General features: G+C 40.3%; 1 protein-coding gene across 1 annotated transcript; it reads right to left on the reverse strand.

The window, feature by feature from the left end:
• Positions 1-5,853: 5,853 nt before the first annotated feature.
• LOC132817914 (prostaglandin E2 receptor EP2 subtype-like) lies at positions 5,854-17,504 on the reverse strand. The gene is made up of 2 exons (XM_060828453.1): positions 16,288-17,504; positions 5,854-7,632 (listed from the first exon to the last, which is right to left on the reverse strand). Exons 1-2 carry the CDS (start codon positions 17,068-17,070, stop codon positions 7,408-7,410), a joined length of 1,008 nt encoding a protein of 335 aa, XP_060684436.1. The 5' UTR covers positions 17,071-17,504; the 3' UTR covers positions 5,854-7,407.
• Between the last annotated feature and the right edge of the window lie 499 nt (positions 17,505-18,003).

An 18,003-nucleotide genomic window follows, 5' to 3' on the forward strand; every position in this document is an offset into this window, starting at 1 on the left:
AGATCTGACAGATGAAGTGTAAAGTCTATGTGAAGTTGACCAATTTGGCAGGAAGAATAAAAATCCTTATTTAAGGTGCTTAAGTTTAATGCTTTAAATGGTGAGAGATTGCAGAGTTCTGAGATTCGGAGGGATCGAGGCAACTTGTGCACTAAGCACAAAATGTTAGCCTGCAGGTACAGCAATTAAAAATAGGTAAGTTACTAGAATGTTATCACTTATTGTGAAGGGAATTGAATACAAAAGCAGTGAGGTTATGCCTCAGCTGTATAGGGCACCGATGAGACCACATTTGGAATGCTGTGTACAGTGTTGGGTATCCTTACTGAAGGAAGGATGAAAATTCATTGGAAGCAGTTTGGAGAAGATTGGAATTGGTGGGTTGTCTTCTGAAAATCCTGAACAGTCTATACTTGTATCTGTTGGTGTTTAGAACAGAAAGAGACAATTTGCTTAAAACATACATATATTTAGGAGACTTGACAGGGTGGATGTGGACAGCATGATTCTTTCTGTGGGAGAATCTAGAACCAGGGATCACTGTTTCAAAGTAAGGGGCCATCCGTTTAAAACAAAGCTAAAGAGAAATATTTTCTCATAGAGGGTTGTGAATCTTTGAAATGTTCTTCCTCAAAAGATGGTGGAAGCAGATTGCTTTAATGTTTTTAAGGAAGAGGACTCCCAGGACAACACTTTCCCAAATGTATACAAGTATGTCACCATTGCCGGAGGGTCTATCATGTCGGTTTGACAGGTATGATCGTGCTGGTGTCTGCAAAGTATGACTTCATGGTTATGCCTAAGTCAAGTTGACAGATTTGTGAGACAGTTCTCCCAATTTTGGCTCTAGTCCCAAATCTTAGTAAGGAGGACTTTGCAGAGTTGATGAGAATTAGGTATGCTGATGCCCTGTCAGATGCCAAGGTCATCACCAGCTAGTCTGTTCAGTTTCTTTCTCTTTATGTTTCTCACTCATGGTTTGTTACAACTAAAAGGTTTGCTCAGCCATTTTAGGTGGTATTTAGATGTCAATCACATTGCTGTGGATCTGGAGTATATTTAAGCAAATTTTGCATCCCTAAAAGAAATCAAAGAATCAAAATGGTATTTTGAAACAATCAAAAGTGGTTTCATGGTTAACATTTGATTAATCTTTGAGATTTATTGATTAAATTTTGTTGTCTCAGCAGGATTTGAACTATGTCCCCCTATCGTTAGCTGGGGCCATCTCAATTATGACTATATTATGAAGATATGGGTGTACTCTCTTTTAAGAGAGTTAAAAGCTAGCAGTGACAGCACCAAGTGTTCTCAATAAGACTCAATGTAATGTGCTCCAGCTACTGGAGGAGCTGGTTGCTTGGAAATGACAAAAAACGGATTCAAATTAGGCCGATCATTTTAAATTATACCCTGAAAAAAAAACAAATTCCAATCAAGTTTGAATTGAATAAATTGACAATCTTAAAAGATGATGACACAATCCGATACAAGACTGGGGGGGGAGTTGAACAGTTGAGAGGAGAACTGCCAGGCCCCAGCATGTAAACAGACTGCTTGAAAAATAGCTCTCTTAAACGGTACCTTTTTTGATCAGTAACCTGTGAAGCAGAATCCCTAAGAAGAAGAAAAGACACAGGAAGATCCAAATAGAAGAACTGAAAGCTGCCTGGTTTTGAGATAGAAAGTTTTGTTTTGTAAATCTTAATCGGGGGTTTTATTGGACTAGTATCATAGAAGGGAAAATAAAATATATGCTATAGTAAGGACTTGTGAATAGTTTTTAATTAATTATTCTCTGTTGTACTTTAAGAACATAAAGTTGCTAATTTTTACTTTAACTAATTCTTGGCCACTCAATTTTTTATAATTACTGCATGGGATAAATCTTTTCTGCTGCCAGTTTAAATTAAGGAGGAGGGTTTACCCCGCATCATAACAAATAGAGTGCCATGATCAACACATCACTGTCTCCTCATTGAACATAATTGGTGGAGACTCTCCCGACAATGAATGATGTAAGCATAGATGAGAAAGTTGGTAGAACTGCATACGATTGGTAGTAGGGAGCTTCCCAGGAACTGCAGTCTTCACTTTCTCCTAATTGATTTTAACCTTACTGCAAAGTCTTTTCTAAGATGCCTACCTTGAAGAAGATCTCCTCCTCTCTCTACAAGGATCTCAGTGAGTCTCTCTCTCTCTCTCTCTCTCACTGCACCCCCTACCTCCAGGTCATCTGCTCTGCCTGAAGCACCTTCATCTACCTATCACATTCCCAGCTACCTTCCCCCCAGCCCCATACCCCTCCCATTTATCTCTCAGCACCCCCCGGCCCTCAAGCTTCATTCCTGATGAAGGGCTTATGCCCGAAATGTCGATTCTCCTGCTCCTCAGATGCTGCCTGACCTGCTGTGCTTTTCCAGCACCATATTCTCAACTCTGATCTCCAGCATCTGCAGTCCTCACTTCCTCCCTGACAGCAAGAAGTCCCATTTTCCAATCTACAATTGAATGGCTAGTGAGGTGTATTTACATGCATGAGACCATTGTTATCATGACATTTCACAACATTGATATGTAGTTTCCCATTCTCCCACACTTGATACAAACTAGTCATCATATTCAGTGAACATTCTGATCCTGACAGGAAAGTCAGAGTGGTCATTTGACAACTCCAGCTCGCAGATAGCTCCTCCAGACCTCCATCAGTCACCAATATCTCAAGCCTGCTCCACATGTAGCAAATGCACTGATGAGTCACCTCTCATACAGCAGTAATTCCAGGTCCTGTCCCCCCCATTGGCAATGCCAATTATCCTCTGTCCAGCATGTCCCAGAAAAGTCATGTAGTACAGATGTTTATTGCCAGCTTTTGACTGTGCATGGCTCAGCTTCAAAGATGGCGCTGGAGCTAGATATCCAAAAGTCTGGCCATAGACGTAGAAGTGTGGTCCATTGGTAATGAGATTAATTTTGGAAAATAACATTGCAAAATTAATTGGGACTTGCAAACTGCGTGAAACTGCCAAAATTGACACTTAGTCAATTTTTGAAGATTCAGCCAATACCTCAGTTGAGCCAGTACCAGTGTTTTATACGGTTTCATCAGAATTTCCTTGCTTTTGTATTATATGCCACTATTGATTTGTATGCTTTAGTAACCACTTTCTTAACCTGCCCTTCTATCTGCACTGATTTGTGTGCATATACCCATAACTTTCTTCTGCTCCTGCATCATTAGAATTTTACCCTTTATTTCATACTGTAACACATGGTAAGCACTGCAGACATATGTATGTGAGACATATATTGAACTATTTATAATTAAACCTATATCTATGGTATTTTTGTTCAGTTGTTTTATGTTATTGTTTTTGCAAAATATATTTAAAGAAACGGAATGTTTTGAAACTCTATTAAGAAATGAACTACTTGGTTAACAAGAGGAATACCCTTGCACTATTGACAACATAGTTGGTATGGAAAAGTATATATAACCCAAGAAGTTTATATATATATATATATATATATATATATGAAAGAGTAATGTTGTCTCCATGCAAACTGAAGCATAAGGGACTACTGAGGTATTATTGCCATATAAAGTACATGAATAGCAACTAGCAGAACTGGGCTCTGGACCAGTTAAAGGTCTACATTGTCTGACTACATGAAACAATGATAAAAGATGAGGTGGTAGCTAGAGCAGCCTATTATTGGCAAGTAAACGCTTTAAGATGTGGTTAGAAACATAAGGCTCATTTTAAAATATGAAGCATCTATTACATTGCTAATGGCACAACAGCCCTGAACATAAGAGAAAACTACATGCTACATTTTGCCCTATGCTTCTCATCATATTTAGGTGGCTTTATAAGCTAATGCTAACCATGAATTTATATTTTATTCCTCCTCCCAAAACTAAACTAGATTTTATTTTCCAAGTAAATAGCAATTTTTTTCTGCAAGTCTTTAAAGCCTTTTAATTTGTAATCCAAACTGCCATTTTTATGACAGTTCTTAGTAAGGTTCCTGCACCTATAATAAAATTAAGTTCCTGGACATTTCCACATTGATCAAGAAATTTTCAGTGCATCTCATGTGAAAGATTGAAAGAAGTAGACCTGGACGATGCTGCAAAATTATTCCAGAGGTTGCCTTCTCCAAAAAATGTTTATTTCTGCTCTGTTTTAATCAATTTAGGGAAAGCAGCCACCAAGTCTACTGCTCCATGAACAACAAAAATCTTCAACTGATACCAAAATGCATAGCTCTCCTCACATAAGACAAGTAAAAATGGCATGGCGATAGAAAGACTGGTGATACTGTTCAGCCAATAACTGCTGTTATTCTGAAAATCTCTAAATAAATCAGCAATGGCAATGAGCAGGATCTGACAGGAAGAACAAAACCTGTAGCAGGTTCCAGACATGTTAAGCAAAGCAAATAATTTAAGAGAGAGATGTGCAAATGTATGTTAGAAAAACATTGGAATAGTTTGGCATCCCACCAAATGTCAGAAGATCTCATGTTGGTCTTTATATGACTTTACTGGCTTAGAAAATTTCCCATGACCCAAGGGAATTCTGTCAAAGGTTTATTTCTGTATAAGGAGTGTCCAAGAAACTTTTACTGCAACAGTTGACATTTTCAATGCTGCATTAATTTGTGACGTCATATGTAGTTGGTGTGGAGGCAAAGATAAATTACTCATCAAGATTTCCCCATGCTATGTTGGCCAGAGCATCATGGCTGAACACTTCCTTATCTCTCCCTTCAATCCTCCAACATTGCTTCATGCAACCAAAGGACTGCAGCAGTTCAGGAAGACGGCTCACTGCAACCTTCTCAAGTGCAACTGGAGATAGGCAATCAATGCCAGCCTAACCAGTGAAGCCCACATCCTATGAAAGAATGAAAAAAAGAGAAAAAAATCCAAAGCCTCCCTGCATGTTTATTAGAAAATTTGTTTGCAACACATCAGAGAGGTTCTACTAAAGTGTATAACCAAAAATAGAAATATACAGCATTAATAAAATTTCAAGTGTAAGTTGATAGACCTGTATCATTCATACTTGAATGCCTAATTTGATGTACAATTGCAAATAGGTAAAAACAATGACTGCAGATGCTGGAAACCAGATTCTGGATTAGTGGTGCTGGAAGAGCACAGCAGTTCAGGCAGCATCCAAGAAGCAGCGAAATCGACGTTTCGGGCAAAAGCCCTTCATCAGGAGTAAAAGTAGAGAGCCTGAAGCGTGGAGAGATAAGCTAGAGGAGGGTGGGGGTGGGGAGAAAGTAGCATAGAGTACAATGGGTGAGTGGGGGAGGGGATGAAGGTGATAGGTCAGGGAGGAGAGGGTGGAGTGGATAGGTGGAAAAGGAGATAGGCAGGTAAGACAAGTCTGGACAAGTCGTGGGACAGTGTTGAGCTGGAAGTTTGGAACTAGGGTGAGATGGGGGAAGGGGAAATGAGGAAACTGTTGAAGTCCACATTGATGCCCAAATGTCCAATTTTCAATAACTTTAGTCAATGTCTACTGTATATTTGAAACAGTTTATGATGTCCATATATTCCATCAGCTGGTTTCAGAAGCAGACTGCTTCCAGAATTGACTGATCCATAAATTTGATCTATAATTTATAATTAATATGCAAAACTATGTCATCACTAACTGAAGTTCATTTAAAATATCTGCAGTTCTGAAATTACTATATTAAACTGCACATAATATTCTAAATCAAGTCTACAAAACTTTGGATTCAAAAGCAAACATGCAAATAGCTTATCCAAATGAACATTTGTAACACAAAAAGGTCAAAATCAACAACTTAATTTTAAAAAAGTACACAATGTAAGTCAAATTTTGACTGAGTGAAATGTGTTTTAATTATACAATAAATGAAGGAATCTATATAAAGTTACTTTTAGCATGTCTTTTTTTTAAGCTCATCTGATTAGCGTAATGGTCACCCCGACACTCTGACGCTCCAGGGAAACAGCCCCAGCCTATTCAGCATCTCCCTATAGCTCAAATCCTCCAACCTTAGCAATGTCCTTGCAAATCTTTTGTGAACCCTTTCAAGTTTCACAACATCCTTCTGATAGGAAGGAGACTAGAATTGCATGCAATATTCCAAAAGTGGCCTAACCAATGTCATGTACAGCCACAATATGACTTCCCAACTCCTATACTCAATGCTCTGAACAATAAAGGAAAGCATACCAAACTCATGAGGGGCCTTAATGGGATAGACAAGTTATTTTCCTTGGGGTGGGGGAGTCCAGAACTAAAAGGCATAGGTTTAGGGTATGAGGGGAAAGAAATAAAAGGGACCTAAGGAGCAACTTTTTCACACAGAGGGTGGTGCATGTATGGAATGAGCTGCCAGAGGAAGTGGTGGAGGCTGGTACAATCACAGCATTTAAAAGACATCTGGATGGGTATATGAATAGGAAGGGTTTGGAGGGATATGGGCCAAGTGCTGGCAAATGGGACTAGATTAGGTTAGGATATCTGGTCGGCATGAACGAGATGGACCAAAGGGTCCATTCCATGCTGTACATCTCTATGACTCCAATGGCTGCATTCTAGAACACTAAACTGATGAATCCAAGTGCATGATTTTGTGTATGGTACTGGGCGTTGGTAAAGAATTATGAACTGTCATTTAGAACTGTTTTGTGAATCTATTTCTGCAGATTGTGACAGACATCTATTCGTCAACTATGAATGACAGTGCATCCCATTTTGTTCTCCAGACTCAAATGTCAGCTTGGTAATAGTCAGTCTTAAGTAGTTAGTCTTAGTTTAAAAATACAGAATAAATAACTATATTTATTTTGTTCATAAAGTTTGGCACAAGTTGCAGATTTTAGCTTCAGTATCCTTATACAATAGACCTAGCAAAATGCACATCTATACATTTAACTGTGGAAACAAGTTAGATAGCAAGGATATATCAAATACCCTGAATGGTACCAGGAACATTAAATATGTTTTTAAAATACTGAAAAATTCTGCGTGTTCATGTAGAAAAATAATTTAAAGTTATCTACTATTCTATTCTGAAATTAAAAGTATGAACTTTTCCCAAATACATAAAAAAAATCAACAAGGCATAAATATGGCATCAGGTCATATTGGACTTGAAACATTAACTATATTTCTCTCTGCACAGTTGATGCCAGACCTGATTTTCTCCAGCGCTTTCTGCTTTTATTTCAGACCTATGAAGTTTAGCAGTCAGTGACTGTATGGCTGTAAGGACCAAATCTTCAGTACAGGTTGTCACACGCTGATTGTGCATCTTTCTTTCGAACTGGTTGATTGATGACCACTTGATTCTGAAAACATCACCTTCAATATGGGTAAAGCATCAGGACTGTCTATTCCAAAATGACACTTACTCGAATGTTTCATTCCTTATGAAAACTGTAGTCTGCGTTTTGTGTCCTTTAGATGTGATTTTACAGCACAATATCTTGGACAATGTCTTTTTAACGATAGATGTATTGAGAATAATAAAAACCCAGGGATCAATTATTGAATTAAATGACAAGCATCGGAGTGCTGTAAGGTCAGCTTCATTGTTCCCCTGCTGAGAAATTGCCCCAATGTATGTACGAACCTAGAATAAATAAAAAGAAACGAAACATGGAATTACACAAAATATACAGTGCAGAATCAGGTCTCTTCTGGAGGGTCTTTTTATCTGCCGTCATTTAGTTAAATTCCTTCCTCCTCATATGATCACCCAGCTTCCACTTAAATTTACCAATACCATTCACCTCAACTATTCCCAGGGCTAGTGAATGCCACACTCTTATCACTTGTTGGGTAGACGTTACTTCTGAAATTCATACATGAATTCTCAGTGACTACCTTATATTGATGATCTCCAGTTATTTTTCTTTCCCATCATTTTTAAAGAGCTCTATTAAACCCTCTCCCTTCTCTTTTCACAAGAAAACAGAGTCATTTGTAAAGTGATTGATCTACTTGCAATTTGGTTGCAGCAGCAGGCTCCCATGGAAACAGTGGATATGCTTTAATGATATCTTCAAAGCATCCCTGAAGAGGTCAAAAACCCAAACCAACTCATGGTAGTCAGTGGATTGTGACTGATCAAAATGGAAAAGGCTCATTGAAGGAGGAACTGATCTTATCATAAAATTTGGTTGAGAATACGCAGGTATGATATCAAGGCATCAGAAAGATATCTCCAATAATTTATTTACCAAATCTTTCAAGCAAGCACTTGACCCACATATGGTAGAATCTGAAGATCACATATTGGACTTATGAGGTTGTGGATTTATCCATATGCTGGATTATACAGAGTTTCAGAGATTTGCAAGTGTTTTATGCAGATCTATCAATTACCACAAATACCAGTTTTCATTATTGCTTTCTGAAATCTTTCCCTGCTCAGAAACTAACTCTCCACTTGGGGAAAAACCCAATTTTGTTTGTGTGTGAATAAACCCACAATCAACTTAACTAGTCACCCAACAAACCCTGCCCACCAGGAGCAGTGTGACAAACAAAAGCCAACAAGGGGATTAACAAGTGGAGGGACTAAATCATTGTGGTGTTGGAGGGGAAAATAATGCAAACCACCCACTGATGTATCTCCCTATCCTTAAAGGCTTCAAGGATACTGGTACAGCCTCAAAAAAGTTTTTTTTTAAAAAAAAGGGAGTAATCAAGGGAAGCTCTAAATTAATACACTATCAGAGGGGAGATAATGGGCCTCAGACCCAGTGGTGCCCACCTCTCTCTGAAAGCTTCAAGGCCACTGGTGGACACCATGTGCTCCCTCTCTTGGCAGAACCTAACTCTTTTTCTTATTATTCAAAATACAGCACTTTCCATCTTTATTTTAGTAACCCACCATCAATTAAAGCACCCAATTATCTTTTAATGTCAGAAACGGTTATGGATCTGACCAAACCCCCTTCACATATATCAAGGAACAAACCCCTGCCCTAACTTTTATCCTACTTAAAGGAAAGAGTGAAATACCTGTCATTGCCAATCATCTATCATTATGTTTTTTGCCACACTGTCACCCTATCTCTTAAAACATTAGTAACTAGAAAGCTATCAATCTCTGCCTTGAGCATATACAAGCATTGAGCTTGTACATCCCTCTGGGCTACAGAAGTCTAAATATTCACCAGTCACTGAGTGAAGAAATTCCTCCTCATCTCTGTCTTAATGATCTGCCGCTTATTCAAAGACTGTTTCACCTGATTCTAGTCTCCCTGCCAGGGAAACATTCTTTTGTATTGACCCTCCTTAGCCATTCTGTAAGTTCGTCCATTAATTCCCCTAAATTCTAGTACATACAAGCCAAATCTTCTCTATCTTTCCTCATAGAGAAGTCCTGCCATCCCATGATTGGTTTGGTGAATCTCTACTACACTCACGCTATGGCAAGCATAACCTTTCTTAGGTAAAGAGACCAAAATTGCACACAATATTTCAGTCTCACCTAATTTCATTTCAATGAAGTATGACATAGAACCATACAGCAGGGAAACAGATCCCTTAGTCCAACCAGTCCATGCAGAACATATTGCCAAACTAAACTAGTCCCACCTGCCTGCTTCTGGCCCATATCCCTCCAAATCTTTCCTATTCATGTACATAGCTAAGTGTCTTTTAAACATTGTAACTGTGCACACGTACACCACTTCCCTCTGAAAATTCATTCCACACAAGGACCTCCCTCTGTGTAAAAGATTTGCCCCTCATGAATTTTTTTAAAATCTCTCTCCTCTCACATTAAAAAATGTCCCCTAATCTTGAAATCCCCTATCCTAGGGAAAAGACACCTACCATTAACCCTAACTATACTCCTCATGATTCTATAAACTACTCTAAGGTCACCTCTCAAACTCCTGTGCTCCACTGAAAAATGTCTCAGCCTACCCAGCCTTTTTTTATAACTCAAACCTTCCATACCCAGCAACATCCTGGTAAATCTCTACTGAACACTCTCTAGCTTAATAATATTCCTATAATTGAGCGACCACAACTTGAAAATGTATTCCTCACCAATGTCCTGTACAACTTCAACATAACTTCCCAACTCCTATACTCAAAAGAACTGAACAATGACTGCAAGTGTGATAAGTGCCTTTTTAATTACCTTGCCTATGGTGACGCAAACTTCAAAGAATCTTGGACCTGAACCCCTAGGTCGCGCTATTCTAAAACACGACCCAAGGCCCTACCATTAATTGTATAAGCCCTATCCTTATTTGTTGTACCAAAATGCAATGCCTTGCATTTATCCAGATTGGATGCCATCTGCCATTTTTCAGCCTATTGACCCATTTGAAATCTTAGAAATCCTTCTTCACTATTTGCTATGTCACCAATTTTGGTATTGTCCACAAACTTACTAATCACGCCTTCAATATTCTCATCCAAGTCATTTTATACAAATGACAAATAAAAAAGGACCCAGAACCAATCCCTGTGGAACACTGCTGCTCACAGGTCTCCAGTCCAAAGGGCAACCCTCCATCACTACACTGTCTCCTGTCCTTAAGCCAATTATGTTTCCAGTTGACAAGCTACCCTGAATCCCATGTCACCTAAATTTACTAATTAGCCTACAATGTGGAACCTCATCACTCTTTACCACTGTACTCAAATCCTCTTCAGAATCATATACATACCTTTTGGCTTCCTAATTGCTTGCTGCACCTACAAATCGTTTGGATATCAACATTTTAAATCTCTCACCATTTCAGAAATACACTGCGCTTCTGATCCGCCTACCAATGTGGATAACCTCATAATATTTTACATTGTATTCCATCTGCCATATTCTTGCCCACTCACTCTACTTGTCAAAATTCCCTTGTAGCCTCTTCGCAATCTCTTCAGAGCTTACATTCCACCTGGTTTTGGAAATATTATGTTTGCACTCTTAATCAAAACACTGATTATTGTAGGTTGCGAACAGCTGAGGCTCAAGCACTGATCCTTGTAGTACCCCACTAGTTGCAGCCTTGCAACCTGAAATTTTACCCATTTATTACTGTTTTCTGCTTTCGTTTCATTAACCAATCCCCAATCCATACCAGTATATTAACCTCCCATCTAAGTGCTCTAATTTTGTTTGCTAAACTCCTAGATGGCATCTTATCCAAAACCTTTTGAAAATCCAAATACATCAGACCACTGGCTTCCCTTAACTACACAGTTAGCAATATTGTAGCACTACCATGTTTGTCAAACATGACTTCCCCTATTTAAATCCATGTTTTTACTTGCCAAATCAGATCATTATTTTTGAAGGGTTCAGTTATTACAACCTTCATAATAGATGCAAGTATATCCCTACTACTGACATCCAGGCTAACAATCCTGTAGTTTCTGGATTTCTCCCTCCCTCCCTCCTTTCTCAAATTATGAGATTACATTTGCAACCTTTCAAACTGCAAGCACTGTTCTGGAATCTAAAGTAATTTGAAAGATGACAACCAGTGCATCCACTATCTCTGTTGCCTCTCTCAACACTCAGCAATGTAGATCCTGGGAATTTATCAATTTTCAGTTCCATTAATTTGCTCATTACTAATTTTTTACAATATTAATTTATTTTAGTTCTATATTCTCAACAATCCCGTGGACCTCTATGATTTTTGGGAGATTTCTTACATTTCCTTCTGTAAATACACCTATAAACTATTTATTTAGTTTTGGTGCCATTTTCCTATTTCTCATCATAATCTCCTGCCTATAATGGACTTAGATTTATCTTTTCTAAGCTTTTCCTTTCCACATTCCCTGAGAAGCCTTTACAGTCCATTTTTATATTTCTTGCTAGTTTACATTAATATTCTCTTCTGCCATTCCTTATTGCTTTCATCTGCCTCCTTTGCTGAATTCTAACATGATGCCAATCCTCAGGCAATGTTTGGCAATTTCACCTTTAAGCAAATTAGCTATCTCACTGTTCCTGTGTGTTTTTGTGCATTGAAGAAACACACATGAACGTAAACCATGTATTGATTATTTAAGTGCCAGCCATTACTTATCTACTGTCATATCTTATAACGTATCCACCTATCCAGAGTCCACACAACCTGTCATACATTAAAGTTTCTTTTGTTTGAATTTAAGACCTAGTTACAGAATGAAATACATTGCATTCAAAGTAATAGACAATTTGATGTAACAGCACTCTTCACATCAAAAGATATCGACCTAGCCAAGGATACCATTGCCACATTATTGGATAAAGGGATTACTAGGACACCTGATGACACCAGCAGCATCAACAAGAACAGCATATTAAAACTACTATACTTATGCCTCAAATTCAATGGACAGGTGTAAAGACAAATCAATGGCACACCAATGGGTTCCCCGATATCAGGACTGATAGCAGAAGCAGTAATGAAAAACTTACAATAGACAGCCCTCCCCACCATCCAACCCAAACTCTGGATCCAGTATGTAGGTGACACCTTTGTCATCATCAAACGTAGACAACTGGAAGAAACCCACCACCACATCAATAACACCCTCATCGGAATAAAGTTCACGAAAGAAGAGAAAAACAACAGCAAACTCGCCTTCCTGGCTGTATTAGTGCAACGCACACCTTTTGGGGAACTCCAGACCAATGCGTCCATGAAGAACACCCATACTGACCAGACAGCAACCATAACAGCAACCACCCCAACACCTAAAAATGGAGCTTCATTAGGACATTATTTAAACAGGCAAGGGCACACTGCAGCAACCCAGAACTCTAGAAGGCAGAACAGGAACACCTATTCAAAGGATTTAAAGGAAATGGGTACCCCAAGAGTACTATCCTCTGATACTTACAGGACAAACCCAAAGAAGACAACACTACAAGACCAGACACAATAGCAACCATACCATACATCAAAGACATATCAAAGATAACCACCTGACTACTCAGACCCTTTGGAATCTTAGTGGCCCAAAAACCAGTAAACACCTTCCTCCAGCTCCTCACAAAGGTTAAAGACCCAATGCCCACATCCAATAGGATGGACTCCATCTACAAGACACTCTGCAAAGACTGTGAAAAACATCACATAGGACAAACAGGAAGAAAACTCACCATATGAGTGCACAAACATGACCAGCCCACTCTCATTTCCAACCACACAAACAACAAAGCATACAAATTCAAGTGGGACAATATCACCATCCTAGCACAGGTGAACAGAGGCATGCCAGAGAATTCCTTAAAGCTTGGCATTCCAACTGGAACTCAAACAACAGACACATGAACTGGACCAGGATGTAAACCACTCAGTTCCAGAACCTAGAGTATTAACAAACAGATACATATAAATACCAGGCAGGACAGAGCATCAACACCATATCAAAGATGCACTGATGATGTCACTTAGTGAGGCAACAAAATGTCTGCAGAAAAACACACCATAAACGAATCCATTACTTCATCCACAACCTGAGCTACAAATCTTCTCAAGGACTCTAACAGCATTATTAATTAGTCCTTTATCATTGTATAGTATGAGATATAAAGTACCCTGTTATCTTGTTGTCTGCTCAACACACTGCACTTGAAAACTACCATGTACAATTTCCAAAAATTGATCTTCCAATCCTCAATATAATGTTGCTCATTAAATGTCGGTATTTAGACTGAATTTACCCATGACTACTTTAGTACCCATGTTACATGCACCTCTAACTTCCTAGCTTATACTGTGTTTATACTGTGTGCCACATTAAGCCTAGTATTCTCTGGTTTATAAACACCTCTTACCAATGTTTTCTACCCCTTGCTGTTTCTCAGTGCCACCCAAACAAACAGTGAGTTCTATCCTACCAACTGAACGTCCTCTCTCACAAATGTACTGTATCCGATTTCCTTTTCCTTTTGGTCTGTCCTTTCTAAATGTTGAATATTCTTAAGTACAGAGACTCCAACTTTTATTGCCCATCAGCCAGATTTCCACAATGGTAACTAGATCACACCTGTTCATTTTTATTTGTGTTATTGAGTCACCTAACTTGTAAATGTTGTATGTATTCAAATGGTTTCTTTAATTCTGTCTTTGCAACATTAGAAACAGAAAATAGGAAAAGTAAGCCATTTGGTCCTTTGAATCTGCTCCACTATTCAATTTAATAATGGCTGATCATCCAAATCGATTCCCAGTTACAGCTTTCTCCCCATATCCTCTTATCCTTTAACCCTAAGAACTATATCTAACTCCTTCTTGTAAACATTCAATGTTTGGCCTCAACTGATTTCTGTGACAGAGAATTCTATAGGTTCGTCATTCTCTGGGTGAAGAAATTTCTCCTCATCTCAGTGTTAAATAGCCGAGCTCATCTCCTTAGACTGTACCCCATGTTTCTGGAATCCCTGGCCATTTGAAACATTCTTTCTGTCTCATCCTGTTAGAATTTTAAAGGTTTCTATGACATCCCTCCTCATTCTTCGACACTCCAGTGAATATAATCTCAACTGATCCAATCTCTCTTCATACTTCAGTCCTGCCATCCCAGGAATCAATCCAATAAATCTGTGCTGCACTCCCTCCACATTCTGTCATTTATTGTATTTGATGTTGGCCTTTGTTTCTGGTTCTACTTTTGCTTGTTATTTTTCTAATCTCATTGCCCAGCTTAGTTTTGCACCTATCTGAATTCCCTTTCAATTTTCAATTTCCCCTTACAAGTTGGTTTAAATGTTTTCTAAGATCACAAGCCAATCCCCCGTGCAGATATTAGTCCCAGTCTTGCTAAGCTGTGACTGTCCCCCTTGTGCAGGATTGACCTGTCCTAGATGTGAACCTAATACCCCAGAAATCTAAAGCCTTTCTTCCTCGCCAGGCACATGGTAATTTGCTCAAAATTATTATTTCTATGCTCACGAGCATGTGGTGGTGAGAGTAATATTGAGGTTACTGTCTTAAAAGGTCCTTATTTACATCTGCTTTCCTTGCTGCCTAAGCTCTGCTATCAGGACCTCATCCCTCTTTTTATCTATGTTATTGACATCAATGTAAATCATGACCTCTGGGTTGTACAACTTCTCCCAAAAAAAACACCCTGCAGCTGCTCAGTGACATCCTTGAAGCAGGCACTGAGGATGCAATGTGCTATCCTGTAATCAGGTCTAAGGCTGCAAAAATGCATTCTGCATTCCCCTAACAATTACATATCCTACCACTATTGCCTTTTAACTCTCATCCACAACCCTTTCCCCAAGGCCTCATGTATAATTAATCCTTGTGGTGCCACAAACTTTCTAGATTCTACATTTCTGAGGAACCACCACCCTCAACAATAACCAAAGTGGAAAGCCAGACAGACTCACAAGACTGGCGCTTCCTGCCAGTTACTCCTGAGGTGGAACACATTCCTATTTTGCTTGTTGGCTCCTCACTTGCCATAGAACTACATGCTTCGACATGCTTTCCAAATAGTTCTCACCTTTGTGGATCCATAATCATTAAATTGATTTCACATAATATTAACTCAAACAAATCAAATACAAAATGAATACAAAATATTACTAACTTTGAGAATTAAATAGAATGTCAAGTTGAAAAAGATTAATGTTTTTGCTCCATGAAAATTCTACTGTTGCCCAAATTGTAAAATATCAATTATCGTGTAAGGGTAAAACATACTAGTCTGTTGAAAATTTTCTATTGATATTCTCTGCCATAGACATTGTGATTAGATTTCAGTTTCTTCAACGCCTTAAATAGCTGTCCCTGCTTTCCAAACTTTTCTCCATCCATTCATTTCCAAAGATTCTTAAGTTTCCGTGGATGGTAAATAAGTTGCTATCACAAGCTGGTCAGAAACTCTAAGAAGGGGCTTGGTGAGCTCGATTATACCATTCCTCAGTAAAATTCTTTTGTTCCTTTGAGGAAATGCTCTTTTTGTTGGTTACGAAAGCCCTCTGGATTCTCGATCAGGGTGCGAGTCCCTTTTGCTCGCCCTGCTACTTTCTTACATCCAATTTAATCAACAAGTAAAACTGAAACTCGTTGGCGCGTTTGTTCCCATCAAGGCCCTCTCAGGAAGGCGCACGCCAAGAGCCCAGGACGGGGGGTGTGAGAGAGATGCTGTCTAAGCTCTGCTTTCAGGACCCCTCATCCCTCTTTTTATCGAGGATATTGGCATCAGCGTAAATCATGACTTCTGGATTGTTCAACTTCTCCCACCCCCCAAAAAAGACAACACTGTGCAGCTGCTCAGTGACACCAGGGGCCAGACTGAGACTCACCGTGAGGGGCACAGAGCAGATCACGAAAGTAATCGTCATGATGGCTAAAAGGATGAGGTGGTCCACTTCCTCTGCTTGAGCACTGTGATCTCTCCTGGCGCTGGACTGCCTGGAGCATCTCCGTGACCTCTGCTTCTGGTACATGCGGCAGAGGTTGACAATAACCGAGACGTTGCACAGTAAGATGGAAATGATCAGCACCTTCATGAGGATGGCGTAGGACAGGGAGTAGAGGCGGACCTTGGCCGGCTGGCATTTGGTGTGCATCATGATGAAGCACCAGGTCCCCGGGTAGTACTGAGCGTACGGGCCGGTGTGAAAGAGCGGCAGCGAACAGAACACGACGCAGAAGCCGTAGATGAGCGGGATGGTGACCAGCCCGGTGCGCCTGTTGGCGTGCCGCGAGTAGAAGTAAGGGCAGCCGATGGACAGGTAGCGCTCCAGGGCCATGGCGAACAGGATCAACATGGAGCTGAGCCCGAAGAAAGCCATGGCGAAGGCGCAGTAGCTGCAGAGCCGGAGGTGCGTGAGCGAGGAGCCGCTGGCATAGGCAGCCAGCACCATGGGGCTGATGAGCAGGGTCCCCAACAGGTCGGTGACGATCAGGCTGCTCACCAGGATGTGGAACAGGGACACCCGGCTGCGGCTGTCCCTCTTGTGCAGAGCCAGCACCACCAGCGCCAACACGTTGCCCAGGACGCCGGCGACGAACATGATGGCGCTGACGGCCGGTCCGGCGCCGGGGCACACTGTCGTAGAGTTCCAGTAGCTATCATTGCACATAGCGGGGCTGTCCTCCAGCAAGGCAACTCTCTCTCTCCCTCTCCTCAATCCGTGGGACACTCTCCAACAGCTTTCCTACCCGCCTCAAACTCAGGGACAAACAGAGTTCCACTCCTTCCGACCTGAGGGAACGAGCCCCATGTGGGGTTCCCACACTTCCTTCCCTCCCCTTTAGTCCGGGCTGACGTCAGAGACTGGTACCCCCCCCCCACCCAAAGAAAGCCCAATCCTCTCCCACTCAAGAAAATAAACCTCGGTTACCCTTACAACCTTCTCTCTCTGTCCCTCCTTCCTCACGATTGCATTCCACGTCCCCTCCCACCTCTTCACCCCACATCCAGACCAGCACACTTCTGCCCAACTAACACCCGCCCCCCTCTCAAGTCTCCACCGAGCCGAGTCTGAGAGAGGGCTGGGGAACACGCAAGTTCAATCTTGCTGCTGGACGAGCGACTGGATGTGTGGGTGGGAACAGGATGTGAGTAGTAACCGCTTTCTGAAGAAAACATAGCCTCTGTTCTGTTTTTTTATTTGGCACCAAACCGTGAAAGAGCAAAGTCATGCATACCTAGAAGATGATTTATGCACCTTGAGAAGTATTTCCATGTGCATTATACATGCCGTGCGTGTTGTCTGATGGGAAAACCTAGGGAAATTAAACAGAAACAACAATTTTTCGATTGTAACTAATGAATGTTAATGTGTGACTTTCATCATTGCTTATGGGTCACATTTAACCAGATTTCACAATAGATTGAGTCATTAAGTCAAGTGGCAAAAGACCTATAACGAATTTAAAGAAAGTAAAAGCAAATAGAAAACAGTTTTAATCGCTTCTGACGTTCTGAGGGAGAGTCACTGAACCCGAAATGACAACTCTCCACAATATGCTGCCAGACCAGCGGAGTTTTTCCAACAATTTCTGTTTTTGTT

Source organism: Hemiscyllium ocellatum, chromosome 8, assembly GCF_020745735.1.
Source record: "Hemiscyllium ocellatum isolate sHemOce1 chromosome 8, sHemOce1.pat.X.cur, whole genome shotgun sequence".
NCBI lineage: Eukaryota > Metazoa > Chordata > Chondrichthyes > Orectolobiformes > Hemiscylliidae > Hemiscyllium > Hemiscyllium ocellatum.